Source organism: Anopheles maculipalpis, chromosome 3RL (genome assembly GCF_943734695.1).
Source record: "Anopheles maculipalpis chromosome 3RL, idAnoMacuDA_375_x, whole genome shotgun sequence".
Taxonomy (NCBI): Eukaryota; Metazoa; Arthropoda; class Insecta; order Diptera; family Culicidae; genus Anopheles; species Anopheles maculipalpis.
The window spans coordinates 44224586-44241755 of record NC_064872.1 but is presented as its reverse complement, the minus strand read 5'-3'; the positions used below and the strand labels follow the sequence as shown (position 1 = coordinate 44241755).

The following is a 17170-nucleotide window of genomic DNA, read 5'->3' as shown; positions in this document are numbered from 1 at the left end:
ATTTGTGTTAAATTTTTCCCCAAAATTAACTCCTCTCAACTTTATATTTACATTCGAAATGTCTCAGGCAAGTACAATTGAAAATAATGGCGACCGGTAAACATAAAAATCAACATAAACTGCTAACAATATTTATTTTTTTTTTATTCATAAAGGACGGCCTGGCCGTATTGCTACTAACAATATTTATTAAATCAATCAAATTCATAGAGCGCGATTCGATGGTTGAAGCAGTATCGTCATCAGTATCGTTCACGCAGCAAGATCGTATCCCGTCCGAACCGACTCTCCGAACGCAGGACTAAGTCAGTAACTGCAGGCCAAGACTTCCCGAAGAAGGCATGTTGATTTCACTTAACCCAATAGTTAACCCACTTAACCCAATCCTTGCTAAAAATAAGCGATCAAGATAAGATTCTATATATCGTTCCCGCCGTGTGAAAAACCACTTTCGCCCTACTTTCTCGCCCTATAATTCCCTAACAAGATTTTAACGGCAACGAATTTTTTTTTCGACTCTTTTTACCATACAATATCAATTGTAGACTTAATAACAAGAAATTAAAAAATACTAAAAAACAACATATGTAGCAAAAGGTGTACCCTACTCACAATGAGTGTCTACAGCTACCGAAATTTTGAGTCCATACAGAAAACAAACAGGAAAAATCACACACACACACACAAGCTTCATTCACTATCCCCATTTCAAGTGCCATCACTCTCATCGTCGGACAGGTTTTCCACATTCAAGGTCTTGCTGACTGTAGTGAATTGGTATTGTTATTGCTATTTGCGTAAGTAAGGATTTCACTTTCTCTTTAACGACTTTCATTCGGCACTTATACCGGTGGCTTATGTCATCGGTATCGACTGCGTCACCAAGTTTTCGAACTTTATTCACTCGTTAATATATCACTAAATAATGTTAATTAACAGCATGATTTTTTTGTTTTCAACTGCTGAATGTGGAATTGTTATTTTCATCAAATTTTAAACTTGATTTCTTCTTCAATAATTACTGTTTCATCTACCAGATCTAATTACATTTTTCGGGAATCCATTAATAAGAATGACAATTTATTTCTTCTCCTTCTCCATCTTCCTCTCGGCTTAAAGACTTTATCAACGTCAACGGTTTACTAAACTTGTTTATACTGATGCCAGTAGCACTAATTGAACTGAACAGCATGTTTGTGTTCACACGCTCATACTCTTTGTGCAAAGTTTGATAATATTGATAAGAGCGTTTGGTTCGAGTTGAGTTTAAATACTCGAATACCAACCCAGTCATGTCCTAACTCAAATATCTGTCCGAGTCAGATTTTACTTGTCATTGCAAGCCAAATGGTACGCACAAACTGCATTCACACACAATTGAACTGTGCAAACCAGCTTGTATTTTGCGCAAATATTTTCAGCATGTAAATCAACCTTAAGTTCAGTAGCTATTTTATTTGTACAAGTTTATTTTCTCATATGCAGTGAAATTTGCACCTGAACATCACCTGAATACCATTTGTAAAACCAGTCAGCAAAACTCTCTGTATTCTGAAGCAAATCTGTTCTACGTATAAAATAAAATAAAATAACAAAATGCGATTTTTTCTCCCTAGCTTACAAATTTGCTTGCGTATTGGTTAGTTATTATGATAAACCCAAAGGTAGAATTTTTTCACTGACAGTATGACAGCACACTGCTTTTAATTTAAATTAATTAATTAATTAATTTAACTTTTTTTAAATTTTAATTCAAATTAAAATTAAAAAAAATGTTAAGAAAATCTTTTTTTATTGTTTTTTTTCCTGTGCTCATTACCTGACACGACAATATCCCTGACACCATTCATCAACAAAACAGGTTGCAGTGCAACGAGTCAGCTTTCGTTCGACTAGCCAATTTTTCCTCTTCTTTCCAACGAACAACCCCCAAAAAACACCTCTGCCTATGATGAACGATCTATTTTCACTGTGGTCCGGAATTGAAATTTCCACAGTAACGCTAATAGCCGCCAACGCTTTCGCGAGGCTTTTCGTTCAGTTCTAGCGCTTGACGTGAGCAGGAGCTCAATGCTTTACAGACGTCCGTTACAGAACTGGTGCTGTGGATCGTAATCTTTTCAAACACCACAAAATATCAACCTGGTTGCTCATTTCCCGATACTGCGCCCACGACTCCCCAGTCTACGTCATCTTTCCATTTACCGCCCAAGCTCGTGCGATTTGACGGCCCATATTCGGCAAGGAATGCCGAATAGTCGTATTTATAATCAGTGTTTGTTGTTCACTTTAACACATTTTTGTTACCGCCACAGTGGTTTGGGAGCATTTTCGTTCATATTATTTCTTCCGCGCTTCTTACCATCTTGGCCCGGTCGGTCCTTCGTCACTGTTTTACCGAACCGCATCGTGCTCGGGTTGGCGCTAAACGGCATAAAGACGGTTCACGAACGAATTCTTCGTGTCAGCGTTTACCCATCTTAAAACACACCATCTGTATACAAGTAAAAAAAAAAACAACCATTTCTATCATTGCGTGAAGAAAATTCTCCCTTTCTTATGGGTGTATAAGTATTAGAAAGGTGGTCGTGAAAAATGTGGCCGAACAACACGAGAAAATGTTCTACCACTTATAATCATGCGGACGTTCAGCAGAAAAGTGTACTTTCATTCAACTTCTTGATGAGATCTTGTCGTTGCTGTTTGGTTAAACGGAAAATATAATAGTTTCTGATTGTTATAAAAATTATATTAAAGCTACTTTTAATAGTTTTTTTGGCAATATTCACACCTTTATTTATTAAGTTTATATTAAAAACTTTACGATAAATGAATAAAATACTGACCAAAAACTATAAACAGTACCACTACATTTTATAAAATTACATATTATGTTACCAAAAGTGCTGTGTTATGTGCGACATTTGTTTAATTACGAATTGAATAATTGATAGTTTTTTACCACAAAAAGAGACCTGTAGAGACATCTACCGACTGACTTTGTCCAAAGCTTCCAAAGCTTAAACTAAGAAAAAAATGTTTTCACTTACTACTGCATTAAAAATAGAATGCAGATGCCAACATCGGTTCGAGTTTTAAACAATCTGAAATTTATTGTTTTTCTAATTAACCTTCGACGATGTTGGTACGTTATTTACCACATGGCGTATAATTCACCATTTACATTCGAAATCATTGCATTGCCTACATTTAGGCGTCAAAAGATAAATATTCACCACTCAATTCTGTGTTGGATTTTTTTTAAATTTTACATTTGACTAAATTTATTTATGCTTTTGAGTCAATATAAGTAATAGAAATTTGATTTGATTTGATGATAAATACTGGTGTTAGCAATACGGCCTGGCCGTCCTTTATGAATAAAAAATAAATAAATAAATAGTGGTGTTGTCACTAATCATTTTTCGTTTCGCACCTCAAGTACCTTTAAGGCATCTGTCTGAACGGGGTTATAGAAGGGCTCTAACCAAACGAGATTTTAACCCAGACCGAGGATGTTGTTTTAATTAATAATAAAAGGTGAAGCTCGTGGCAATGTTCCCTGAAAAAATTCATTGCTTTTTTCGCTGTCAGTGCTGTAGATTCTTCCTACAGGAACCACAGATCTCCAAGAACTGTTTTTTTTCAAATTTCGGATAAAATGACTCCAACCTTTCCTGTATCAATCTACAATCACACATAATAAAGTGTCTGCACCCTCTCGAAATTTTCGAGTGTTTGGGATTTCAACTAAATAACTTTTGCCGCATTTCCACTTTTCCTGATTTCCCTTTTCTTGCTCATTCATCCAACGCTTGAGGATAAAAAGCTTTTGTGGCTTTTTCGAATTCACAGATCGGCAGACCACTAACTGCCCTCCGTGTACACCGACCTACCATATACAAATTTTGATTAATTATTTGTTGGAAAGAGTGAACAAATTATTTGATCTAACTTACAATTGTACAATATATTAGATGTACGAAAATAATTATGCCCCATAGCATTAAAGTTAAAATTTGCTTGGCTTAAATCTTACTTTTGGTTTGAATGACCGTGGTAATTGATTGCATGCCACATCATTCACTAACCGTCAATACTCGCATAGATTTAATGATATGGAGAAAAAAAAAACACGCCAGCAGAATCTTCTTCCGTTTGATAGCCATTTGTGATAAGCTTTTTATCATTTTCTCTTATCAATAAAATCTATTATGTGTGATAAAATTGAGTTTGCATTTTCTATGTACGTTGCTGCGCAGAATACACCACCGGGCAGGAAAATGCTTCATGTATTAAGTCTTTCATGACTTACGTTGCTTTATGATTTACGATTTGTTTTCCAATAAATACAAAAATTGCAAGCCCGTTGCTGCGATAAACCATTGATTTATGCTTGAATCCATTTTGCTTTATCAACGATAAGCGCTTATATAAAAGGAAAGAGCATGACGCTGATCCATTGGTTAACCCTCTGAAAATCTCACTAGTGCTCGTTCGAAAATCGTTCACGTCTAGGGTAGTGTGCTGAGTACTTCAACTATAGTTTTGAAAAATGATCACCCGAAAGTGTCCCCCTCAACAACTCGATCTAAATATACGATCGCAGCAATAATGGTTAGTGTCGAGAAAGTAAGGCACAAACTATGGAACCTTCTATACGCGTTGTGCCACGATCCGAAGCGCCTGGTCCGCGGGGTAGTGCTGTTCATCTGCAGCATCGTCGTCATGTATCAGCTGACCGATTGTTTCAAAAAGCTGTGCAACCCGCCAATCTCGACTCACTCCCGGTTCGATCTGAACGACTCCATGCTCTATCCGGCAATAACTTTTTGTCGCGAACCGGCATATAAAGCAGATATAATGGCAAAGTACAACCTGGCAATGCATCCGAAGTACACCAGTTCATTCGATCGGTTTCCCTTCAACGAGTCCACGCTGGAGCAGCTGTTTAGCGAAGCGACCTACAACCATAGCGAGTTTTTCATCCAGCATGGCTTGAACGGTGGCACAAACAGTGTGTACAATAGTTTTTGTAGTTCTAAACTGCTTCATTTGTATTGTTTGCTTAGTGACGCCGTACCATTTTCCAATGTTGACAGATATTGAAGTCGTTGAAAGTTTGCATTTAGACATGGGACGATGCTACACGCTGAACCCGCTGATCACAACAAAACATTCCTGGAAGGAGGCTGGCTATTCGATCATGTTGCGCCACGATACGAACGTCACACGAGTAAGCGTTGGCGACACACCGCCTGGCTGGCATGTGTTTATTCATGATGAAACGGAAGGATTTGCTGGTAAGTTCATGTTCAAGTTCATCGCAATACCACTAAAGAACTCGGTAGTGGTTTTTAAGGTATTACTCTTTAATTCTAATATAAACTAAGCATCCAAAGTGTTTAACAATATTTGGGAAACTATCAAAATAACAGCAGACGCATAACAGCAAAAATATTTGAGAAACCGTTAAAAAATCTGAGGACAAAGGCATAAATGTATGGAAAGGAGGCAAAAATTCTCCGTCATACCATAGATAAGCATGCAAACACCCTGTAATGACATTGCATACTTTCAGAAAATCGTATGCAATCATCTGGTCGAGTGGAGTATCTGTTTCTGGAGGTCAACGAAGAAATGGAAATTCGCTTATCAACGCAGCACTTTTTCATGTTGGCGAGCTACGAAAATGAATGCGTCGAGTTTTCCACCGTAAGCTCTACCAGGGTAGGTTGATTATTTCTACCGACATCCGAAAAAACGTTGCCACCAATGTGATTTGTTATGCTTCTTTGTATCCTGTGTAGTGCGGAGAAATTTGCCACTGGAATGCAGTGGTTGAGTCAGTTGGATGCTCTGGGCCCTGGATGCCAGGAAGGGTGGTGCAGGATTGTGACAATGCCGAAAGTACAAAGCAACTAATTAAACTCTACCGACAGCTAGAAGATCTAGATGGGACACAGTGCGGCTGTTATCAACCGTGCACTACCACTATATACACTGCATCTGTCATGAATCGCAAACCCTTCCATATCAGTGTTCCAGCTGCACAGCTTTGGGTGTACTACACGTCCAAAATGGTGACGGTAAGTTTTAAAACCAAGCCCAACTGTAGCTAAATTTACTAATGACAGTTTATATTTGATCGCTGTTATAGATTGTAGAGGAATTCCACGGTTATGATTTCAATCAATTCGTCTCAGATCTTGGAGGTTCTCTTGGATTTTTGCTCGGCTTGTCGGTTCTCGGGCTTATTGGGCTGCTGGAGAAAATTGTAGAGCTGGTCTTCATTCGACGACTATTAGCCGAAAAACGGAAGAAACAAATGGCCAAGGAAGTTGTCAACAATGACGAAACACAGCCAACAAGATCTGAAGAGGTGAAACATTCGGATGCGGATACGAAAATGGCCAAAAGTGGACCACCAACAGAGACTAATTTGAAAGATTAGAATTTTTTTACTGAACTGACTGACTCTGTGCTATTTCTTTCTTGATAAATAAAAAAAAAACAACGTTTGACATAAATATCTGCTGTGAAGAACTTAGAAGAACTGTAACTTAGCAATTAAACCGAAAGAATTAGTAGCAAAACTTTATTTTATTAATTTATCATTTAAGTCACTTTAAATGATGTCCGATGTAAGTCACTTTGTGGCTTTTGAAGAAACATTTGATGTCGTACCCAGTACAGTGATTCCATCCCTGCACGCACATTACCAACGGCAACAAATAGCTTTCCAGTGTCCAGTATTGTTTTGTAAACATCGTCTCTACCTTTACCTCTACGATTGGCTATGCTGAACGATGACCACACGTGGGTATGCTTCCATCACGCTCATGGTGACATATACATATGTACATCCAAACTCATCAATGTACGTTCGCCCGTGCGTAAAGAGAGTTAGGCCCAGAAAACGTGGGCACCGGTCGTCCTCACATCTAGCGTACTGCCTTTATTTTGATGTGCCCCATTTTCATACACAAACTTATTCTGGATTTTGTTGAAAACGGCATGTTTTCCCGACCCGATGACACTGTGTCCTGGTGCAGATTTAACAGAGACGAACACAGATTCTGCTCAACAATAACAAAACCTCCAAACAGCATAACCAAGCGTGAGAACGATCGGCCAACTGGCTGGGCAAAGGCGAGAGAGCAGCAAACATCGGCCACATGCATATGTGTGCGATCGTTCGTTCGCACCGTGGCGCTGACAAACGCGACGATCCGGTTTGATGGGGTAGCTTTTTCTCAATGGAGGCGATCCGCCACCAAATACTTTCCATTCCATCGACGTCAATCGTTGTTTCGCAGTCGTCGGGAGCGGATCGCCACGTTTTTTCGAACGCTGTATATCAACACGTGAATCTCGTGATCGTAGTTCTGTGTTGTGAGAGTTGATTTGGTGCTGCGTGTCGTGATTCTTCTCTCTGCTGTAGTGAGTATTTCAGATTCCTTTAGTAGCTTATGTTCTACTATTAAATACTATGCAAATATCCATAGATAATTGAAGTTGTTCCAAGTGACACAGTTAAAACGATCTTTCAAGCATAAAAAAAAACTGCTGAGACACCAAACACATTCAACGCGTTAAGAAAGGCAAACTATTTGCATGCACAATTTAATCAAACAACCTCCCACTCCGATCGAAATGCGGAACATCGCTTTCCAAGCAAACGGCAAACAATGACCAGTGCCCAATGGTCCGGAGTTTGAAGTCCGCTGTACCGTTATATTACGTGTGCCATACCGGATGCTTGATGCAGACATTTTGGCGAACAAATAATAGTGCCCACAACGATCGGCCACCATCCACGTACCGCCACAAATTTTGGGAGGAATTTCAAGCTCCACGCTTCAGTGCCGTGATCGTGGCAGTTTGGGTTGGATGTGGCTAGCTAAAAATGTGAATCCATCTCTTCTTCGGGAAGCATAGGAGGAAACAGCAATTTGCCTGCACTACCCGTAATAAGCTGCCCGGCGGCCACTGGCATCGCCGAAGTAGAAAGTGAAATTTCTCGTACATTATGATGCAGAGCCTGGGGGGGAGGGGGGGGGGAGCGGAGAGGGGGGTGTGCGTTGAGGGTTAGTAGTGGGTAGCTTCAACTACCGGCACTGTGATTTACACAATTGACCCTCGACATGTGCGGCAGCACACTGTACGGTACACATCATCGTCAGTCAAAGCCAAGTCGTTAATAAGCCGAGTTGCAACAACGTTCCCAACAACAGTCCCTTCATGGAGAACTGATTTGCACCTTGTTGATACATTTGCCTCCATCCTATTAGGCTTAGGCTTCTGCGCCATCCCCAATTTTAAGAGGTGTGCGCTCTAGCAAAGGCTTCATTTGAAAAAAAAAACCAAATGCTTGGCCATCTAAGCCGACAACAGTGGGGTGCAGCGTAAATTTCGTAGCTTATACTACCACCCATACATCTCTAAAAGGCCATCACTTCACATGCTACCCCTACCGGTGCGACCTTCCCCTGGCGAGCAAAAAAACCTGTTTCTCCTGTTTGTCTAGATTTTGCCGCCACACAGCCCACAGCGACATGCCAGTCGTGCTGATGTTTCTTGTTTTTATTTTGCCCCTGTTTCATCCCTTTTTTTTCCTCCTTCACGAACACCCAGCTCTCGCCGTCTCTCGCTCTCTATCTCTCCGTTTATGTGTCCGTCTAACACACGGCTCGGATGCGTAGCATATTGCGGGAGGCTGTCCAGTTTGAATCATCCTTTTTGCACTGCTCCAAAATTGATTCACTGAAATCAGAACGCAGAACGATCGTCTTCTTGGTGATGGCTCCCGTCTTTTCGCAGTTTAAACCCCATCATCAAATCTGTCTAGACATTTGGCTTCTGGAGATGATTTCATTTCTTTGTATTTGTTTCCACTGCGGCATATCCTTTGCTTGTTGCTTGCTCAATACCTGCAACGATCCCAATGTCCTTGATATAGTAGCTCCGTCTATTCCATTTCATTCATGCATCAAATTGAGCTAACATGAAAGTTGACGCATGTAATTGGCTATAGGCCCTGAGATTTGTCCGGTACATTTTTGCCAATAGATTTCTTTGCGACGGTCTAGAAAAGACGAATCTATTCAAAATGAACAAGGTACGGAAAGTGTGTCTGCAAAATTGCATATGTTGGCACGGCTCACGAAACAACGTAATCTAAACTAACTCGAACTCACCCATTCACCTCGAGCGAACCGCTCGTTTAGCTTCTAAGTGAACGTGCCGTTCGGAAAGCTACATTCAAACTGCAAGTCATCAATTCCAATATCGATCTCCAATACATCTAATCTTACCATCAATCGTCGAACAGCTACACGGCATTAGGCCCGGTCGTCGATTGCAGGATGGAGAGCGCTCTGCTCAATATCTGGCGCATGATACTACGTGATAATCTAGAGGGAAGTTAATTTATCATCAAATTCCCTAGAGTCAATCGATACTGTAATTGACAATTCAACCGTTTTTTTGCGATAGTAGAAGGCTCTTGGGTGAGCCATGCTTTGCCATGTAAGTACTATTGGCATCAGAAATGTTTTCTTTTCTTATGCTTATGTTGTAAAATTAACCATTTGTCATGGTAAGATTGCCATTTCTTCATCAATGTACTTTTTTGTAGTAAGACGAATTATATAGAAATAATAGAATGACTTACAATTTGGGAAAATCCTTGAATGAGTAATAGAAAACTAAAACACCACCTGCTGAATTTCCCGTATCTATCAATCAGTCATTGATCAGAACTTCGTTTGATCGATATTGCTACAATTATTAGACAAGTGAAAAGAGTTTTTCCATTAGAAAAACTTTGTGTGCCAATAAAGTTCCTATGCGTAGGGAAGAAATTGAAATATGAAATTATTTTCAATTATATCTTTCTTGTTAATTCTCTAAATGTTTTTGTAAGCAAGCAATCGAATATCCTTTCCATTTCTATAAGTAACAAATCGCTAAAATATCCACTACATTATATTCAAATCTATCGGTTCTGCCAGCGCATGTCGTCGAAACAAAAGAAGCACGTTTTCACCTTCCGCAGACACCATAATACTGCTCAAGCATTCCAGCTGTGGTGAACCGGCACAAAAAATACCAACATTGGATCGCTGACCACACCTTCGGCCAGCTTAATACTACAAGCAAACGTAGGACCCGTTTGGATTTAAATTTCGCGTCGTAAAATTAAGACTACTGTTGAAATTTCTGCTCGACGTAGGAATTGGCGACCAACATTAAAAATGTCTTGGTGAATCTTCAAGGTGAAACTGCAACAAACAAAACCACAGAAAAAATGCTGAACTGAACTGAATATTTCAAAACGCAATCCTTAAACTAAAGAGACAAATCTGTAGCCTCCATAAATGACTAGAAGAACAAAATCCCTAAACAGCAAAGGTCTTGAAATGCATGCGTCATGGGTAAATGATTGTTAAAGTTTTTTTATTTCGAGCTATCGACCAGCAATGACCAATAGTATGCGACACACGCGTATACTAGCGAACAAATCAAAAAAGCCCACCGCGCGGGAAACCACACAGAGACGGACGGCAAACACTGCCAGTGTCAATAGGGGTGGCCAACCCTTGGAAAGGCAAGCAACACACACTCACTGTGTGTGTGTGTGTGTGTGTGTGTGTGTGTGTGTGTGAGCGACTGTGGGAAGGGAGCACGAAAAAGCAGTTCACCTTACTGCGCAAGTTCTTTTAATTTTTGGTCACTATCGTTTTCTTCTTGTTTCCTCTCACTATCATCCAGGTTGAAAGCCTGCCGGCGAGAAAGGTGGACGTTCCAACGGACCCAAGTATCCAAACGGCAGACAACGTGCCTTAGAGCTTCCGAGGGCAACGTGCGAGCGGTAAAGAATGATACGCCGTGCGATGCAGTGTGAAGAAGCAAGAGTGAGCCGGTGCTTGGAGCAACTCGTGCCGGGATGCTGAAGGTTGGTGTACTCGGGTGCGCTGTCTGAACGCGAGTGGTCGGGTCAGAGTGGTTTGTGCAGTTACATTAGTACAGTAGTAGTGGGTCCGTGAAGCACGAACGACGACGGTGTCGGTGGAAGTGAGAAGTTGTTAGAGCGACACTACGACCAAAAGAGTTCTAAGCCGGTATTAAATTGTTCGCGAACAGTTCGCGTCATTCTGTGTTACGATCGCATCTCGCTCGGTGGTGCTTGAATAGTGGATGTCTGTAGTGCTGCACATTCGTCGACTCCAGTGTTTAGTGTAATGCATGTTTAGTTAAGGCATAAATCAGTATCGATCGAGTGTTTAGAACCGTTACCATCCCACTAGACGTGATTCAAACACGTGGTGCACTACGAAAAATAGTGAAGAAATTTGTTCTCGATATTGCAGTACGATCGTTGTGCAAGTAGTAAACGCTAGTAAACTAAAATGATCACAGCCAGTCGGACGCCAGTGGCGTTGATCATCACCGCCATCTGCTGCATAATAGCTCTTTTACCTGCTGATACCTCGGCCAACGACAACTTACGGGTGGCCTATCAATGGAAAGAAATCGATTTCGAATTTCCAAGTGCAGCCGAACGACAGGAAGCGATCGCTTCGAAACGTTACATCCCAGAAAATGTAATACCGGTCGGGCTGGAGGTCTACAAGAAGCGACTATTTTTGACACTGCCTCGATGGAAGGAAGGCATTCCGGCGTCCTTAGGATACATCAATCTCAACGGTAGGTTTGGTGCGTTTATGCAAATTCCCCTAAAAAAAAAAACAATATGGTGTAATCTAGTCAACATGCACTGCATACATATCTGGTGTTATAAATTTGTATAATTTATTCATTTTTGCTCCGTCCTCGAGTTAGGAGAATCGTCAATGCATTTGAATCTGAATTGACAACATTCCTTTCCAGCCGGTATATCTAGCTGGGCACGGTCGAGCTGGGTGTGCGCGCGGGAGTTCAAGGATGATCGTGTTAGTTGCATTTTACACTGCACTGACCGTACCCTGACCACGGTCGTGAAATGAGGAAGCCAAATGAACCGACGCGATCGCATTATCTTACCATCGAATTCACACGCCTCTCAATACCAACTGTATGCGCACGCGCCATCGAATTCATACATCCGCGTACCTTCACGCGCGCGTGCCTCTGTGTTGGCATACAAGACCGCGAAGGTGCCTAGATTAAGGTCGAATCAAAGCTTTGGCGATGGAGGTTAGAGAGCCCCATTTTGCAGCAGCATTATGCGGTTACATTTAGAACACGGCTTGTCATTATTTTTCCCTACTATTGTGCACTACTGTTTAGTCCAACATCTCGTTTTTGTAGATTGTGGTAAACTTTTGCATCCTTCTGGTTGATGTAAACTGTTGGTAAGGGTGGTTAGCCACGGCAGCGGAGTTTAAAGTAATTATATGCGCATAACATTTTAGTTATAATTCCTTTTTTGCCTTTTTTAAACATCATTAGTACAAAGAAAACCGAGTGTACTAGAATGTAAAACATTCTTTATTGCTGCCATTTTTTATAACGAACACACGTAATGGCTGCGTGTGAAAGGATCGAGTCGATCAACAATCGCAAATTTCGCATTCAAACCAGAATCCAATAAATAAAACATACCGCAAACAGATATGTCAAATTCCAAACACAAACAGCTTTAGCTCATATATGTTTTTGAACGATGAGAGGTTTCCATAATTACACGAAGTATCCACCTCAAACCAACGACATACAAACTTACCAATGAAATGCTGTGAGACGAAGCGTCATGACTCACACTTGCTCAACTCGAAGCGTTAACAAGAAGTTTGTTTTTAATTTGAAATTAATATGGCAGCTATCAAACCATCGTAAAGTCTATGTGTCATGGGAAATTTTGAACGCGTCAAGGGGTCAGCGGTTTCTACCGGTTTAACGTGTCTTGCCCCGTGGGACTATGATTCGTACGCAAAGTGTGGAATCTATAGATTTTTGCCTTTGGGCAATGACTGGAGCACAGAATGCCCACCTCTGTGGGGCAATACCAGATTTAACATCAGCCAAATGTATGAGGGAAAATTACGAATACCGTTCCCCAAGTCCACAGAGTCCACACTTCTGATTTGTTGGCTAACCTTGCAAACTGCAAATAAGCGATCTTGTTTCTCGATCGATTAACAATCGTTTAAGTCTTTGGCCATGCACCGGTAGCTGACGCCTTTGCATGGTATACACCTCAATAGCAATGTGTAAAAAAAACGCATATCATGCTTCCAGTGAATGTTACCATTGTCTTATTGGTGTTCCAAGGCTGGGTTTTTATAGTACTACAGCTCGTGGCAACGCCGAGGGTGTGGAACTAATTTTCAGCACGTTCAATTCCACGGTACAAAATTAGCCCATGTTCAATGGTCTAGTAGTTTGCGCAGAACTAGTTTTCCACGGGAACTAGTTACTCGATCCATTTTAATGCTTTTCTTGATTCTCATACCATTTATATGCAAATGATGTTCGACTATTTTGTGTATAGTTTTATTGAAATTTGTGTTCGATTTATGATCGTATCGTATCCCCACTTACCACCCGCAAGCCCTCCTTAATTGCAGTCTGTGACTTGTGTTCACAGCTGAATAGTCAGTCATGCGTACCGTCCAGCCGAGGTTTGCATGCATGTGCCGACCCTATTGACAAAATCTTTGTAAATCCGCCAACTAAGACACTACTGAGGCAATTTTGTTAACAGGGAAGTGTGTTATTAAGCTGTGTAACTTTACAAATAGACCTGCCCAACACTTCCATAATAAGGGTTGGTTATCTGAACTAGCTGACGTACCAGTATCTACCTATATGGCAGTCAACGTCAAGCAGGTCATTAAAGTTGTAACCACAGACTATTTTTTTGAATATCAATGCTTTGAAAGTTCATCCAAACAGCGATTATTCCAACAACAGGCATTAACACACTTCTTTGTTGTTTCCATTTACCTTCCAGAAACCACCACCCAATCGCCCCGTCTACATCCCTATCCTAGTTGGAGCGCTCACAAACGCTCCAGCAGTGAGGCGGAAGCCCCAGAAATCGTGTCTCCATTTCGGATACGAGCTGATCGCTGCGGACGTTTGTGGGTGCTGGACACCGGAGTTGAGGAGCTTCTAGGCAATGCCACCGTTACCAGCCCAACGTCGCTCCTAGTCTACGACCTGCACAACGATAATCTGCTGCGACGGTACAAATTCCCCGCCGATCACCTGAAAGAGAACTCATTCTACGCCAACATTGCTGTAGAAGATACCGATTGCGATGACACATTTGCATACGCGGCCGATCTCGGTAGTCCGGGGCTGGTGGTTTACTCTTGGAAACAGCAAGAGTCTTGGCGTGTGAAGCATCACTTCTTTCATCCGGATCCGCTCGCCGGCAACTATAACATTACCGGCATTAACTTCCAGTGGGACGACGGACTCTTCGGCATTGCGCTCAAGCCACAATCCGACGGCTATGCTACACTTTATTTCCACCCGTTAAGCTCCCTGAATGAATTTTCCGTGTCAACCAAAGTGCTGCGCAACCAAACGTTTGCTACCGATCCGAGCAACTACCACGAGTTTAAGATACTGGGATCGCGCGGTCCAAACGGTCAGGCTGGTGTGGCGTTCGTCGATCAGAAGACGGGCGTCATTTTTTACGCGCTGCCAAACTTAAATGCCATCACGTGCTGGAAAACGTCCAACCGAGCATACACGATCAAATCGCTCGGGCGGGTGTACATGAGCACCGTCGATATGGTGTTCCCCAACGATGTCAAGGTGGACGACGAAAGTAATCTCTGGGTACTTTCGGATCGGATGCACCAGTACATGTACGAGTCACTCAATCGAAACGATATCAACTTCCGTGTTCTAACGGCCACGGTGAAGGACGCGATACAAAATACAGCTTGTGATACCAACATTAAGCCGCTGCCTGACATTATTACCAATCTGGGCGACATTTTACGGCCCTCGACGAGCACTTTAGCGCCCAAAGTTGGTTCCACCGGTGTCAGTGTGTTACACTTTACGACCAGCACGATGGCACTATTTTCGATGATTATTGTGCTACTGTTATCGAACTACTGCTTCAGGATATAGGCAACCCCACGTTGTAGCCCGTAGCATTCCATTGTTATTCTCTCTGTTTGCTGAGCAACCAGAATCAGGGATCCGTGTTAGGTATTGCAGCGACGAAACGGTTGTGTACTTTGTATTTCGTCCATTTAAGAAATAACAGTATCGTGCACTCGTGTTACTTGTTTACCTTTGTGTTTATAATCAGTATGGAACGGAGACAGAGAGTAATGGCTAAATGATTCCAACCATTTTAACTCATAATTCTATTCCACATCGTATAATTTCTGCTAAATGTTTGAACTACAGACTATACACTACCATACGCTGTATTTGATACGAAAACTCTATTATTCTATCTGACTGTCTGCTTCCTTCTACGTCAGCATAAGTGATCATCACAGACACATTTCTTTTTATCCAGAGCCATTGCTGTAACACAGTTTTGTTTTGTAACGGCTGGAGTGCAGTTGTGTCATAATTGTTAATTGTTAGTCAACGTACCAAAATAAATATAGAGAAAAGAACCTAATAAATTGTATGTCATTGGAACTTTAAAAAGATTGTTGCCATACTACAATGTCAGACAGGTAAGCTTAAGTCGATCAGCTTTGAATCATATAACAAAAAGGAAACGTATTTATTGCATCCTTTTAACCTATTGCATGAATGTAAGCTGATAGCCCATCATCATTTGTCATCATTTATTCGAAAAGTACATGCGCATTTTTGTTTTTGTTTTTTCAACCGATACATTTATTTTACCATATCCCTAATCATTTGTTCAATCTTAGGTGACACGCTACGCCAATGAATAATTATTGAATGAATAGATCGTTTACCGACTATCGAATACATTTAACAAATGAAAACATCATTAACATACTTTGTCTTGCCTTGCGTGGCACGTAGGTGTGTATATATATCCTTATGCATATCTATTATACATAATTGCTATATATACAACCTATCCAGACGTCGATTGCAATCGAAAATGATAAATATACACACTAAAAACTTACGTTCAAAATTGCTTCTCACACTAGTATTGGTTGCTTATCGTTCAATCGCTCTATCAGTGAATATGTTTCTACGATAACACTCGTGTATATGATCTCCCACTACCAGCACTAAGTTCAACTGCTGTTTCACCATTCACCAATAATCTGTTACGAGGAAAGGATATGGTGACTAGTTTGCCCGCAAAAACATCGAAACATAATGCAAAAACTCCTGCTGTGTGGTAGTGCGTGCGTCAGAGACTGGCACCTATTCAAGTATGTGCTACGGTTAGATGTTGTTTAAGCTACACATGACATTACTTCACAAATACATTGATCCGTAGCTGATGCTGGGTGCATATTGTTAGGCATAATCATGAATCTTACGAGCCTATTTTCATTTCATCATTGCATTTTTTTTTCACTAATATTACACAATTAACAATAGCTTTGTACAGGTAAAGCATTGAGAAAATACAACCGAACATTACAGCTTATATCGGATAGGTGAAATGGAAAAACTCAATCGATGCTTCAAACTCGTAACAATCATTACAATCCGGAAACGAAAACGGGGAAACAATATCTTATGTTAGGTGGTACAACTGAACAAAACTGAACTTGAAATGTTAATCAAGCATGGAACAGATCGGAAGTGTGTATTGGATGATTTCTATTGCAAATGGATACGCAAAGTTCATAGCAAACTCATACTAGCACCGCAAAAGTAATGCCAAATCAAGTCAAAATGAAAATCCTTCCCACACCGTATCATTGTCTACAGGCTTCTTAGGTTTCCTCCATTAAGCATATCAAAGCTGCAAAATAAAACCTTCCCAAATATACCGTACGACCATAAACAGACGATCACCCGAACGAAAGATAAACCAAAATTACCAACAGCTAACATGTACCAATGAAGATTTAAGAAGAAAAAAAACTAATAAGAAAAACAATATGCTAAGGACTGAGTTAGAAAGTTTATCGATGAATCACCGGTGCTTAAACACACTACTGAAACTTGCTCAAAACCGTACTAATTGTTTGTTATCACTCACTGAGAATAGAAATTGAAAAAAATTGAAAAATAAAAC

At 40.8% G+C, this 17170-nt stretch overlaps 3 protein-coding genes across 4 annotated transcripts in view; all 3 read left to right on the top strand.

Moving 5' to 3' along the window:
- The window catches only part of LOC126564714 (cytochrome b5-related protein-like), a 253063-nt gene that overhangs the window by 66895 nt on the left and 168998 nt on the right, over positions 1–17170 (top strand). The window lies entirely within an intron of this gene.
- Positions 4531–6454, top strand: LOC126560651 (acid-sensing ion channel 2). The gene is made up of 5 exons (XM_050216610.1): positions 4531–5017; positions 5103–5303; positions 5582–5730; positions 5811–6089; positions 6161–6454. Exons 1-5 carry the CDS (start codon positions 4615–4617, stop codon positions 6452–6454), a joined length of 1326 nt encoding a protein of 441 aa, XP_050072567.1. The 5' UTR covers positions 4531–4614.
- Positions 11415–15267, top strand: LOC126564618 (protein yellow). The gene is made up of 2 exons (XM_050221697.1): positions 11415–11712; positions 13961–15267. The coding sequence occupies exons 1-2, from the start codon at positions 11415–11417 to the stop codon at positions 15097–15099; spliced, it is 1437 nt and encodes a 478-aa protein (XP_050077654.1). The 3' UTR covers positions 15100–15267.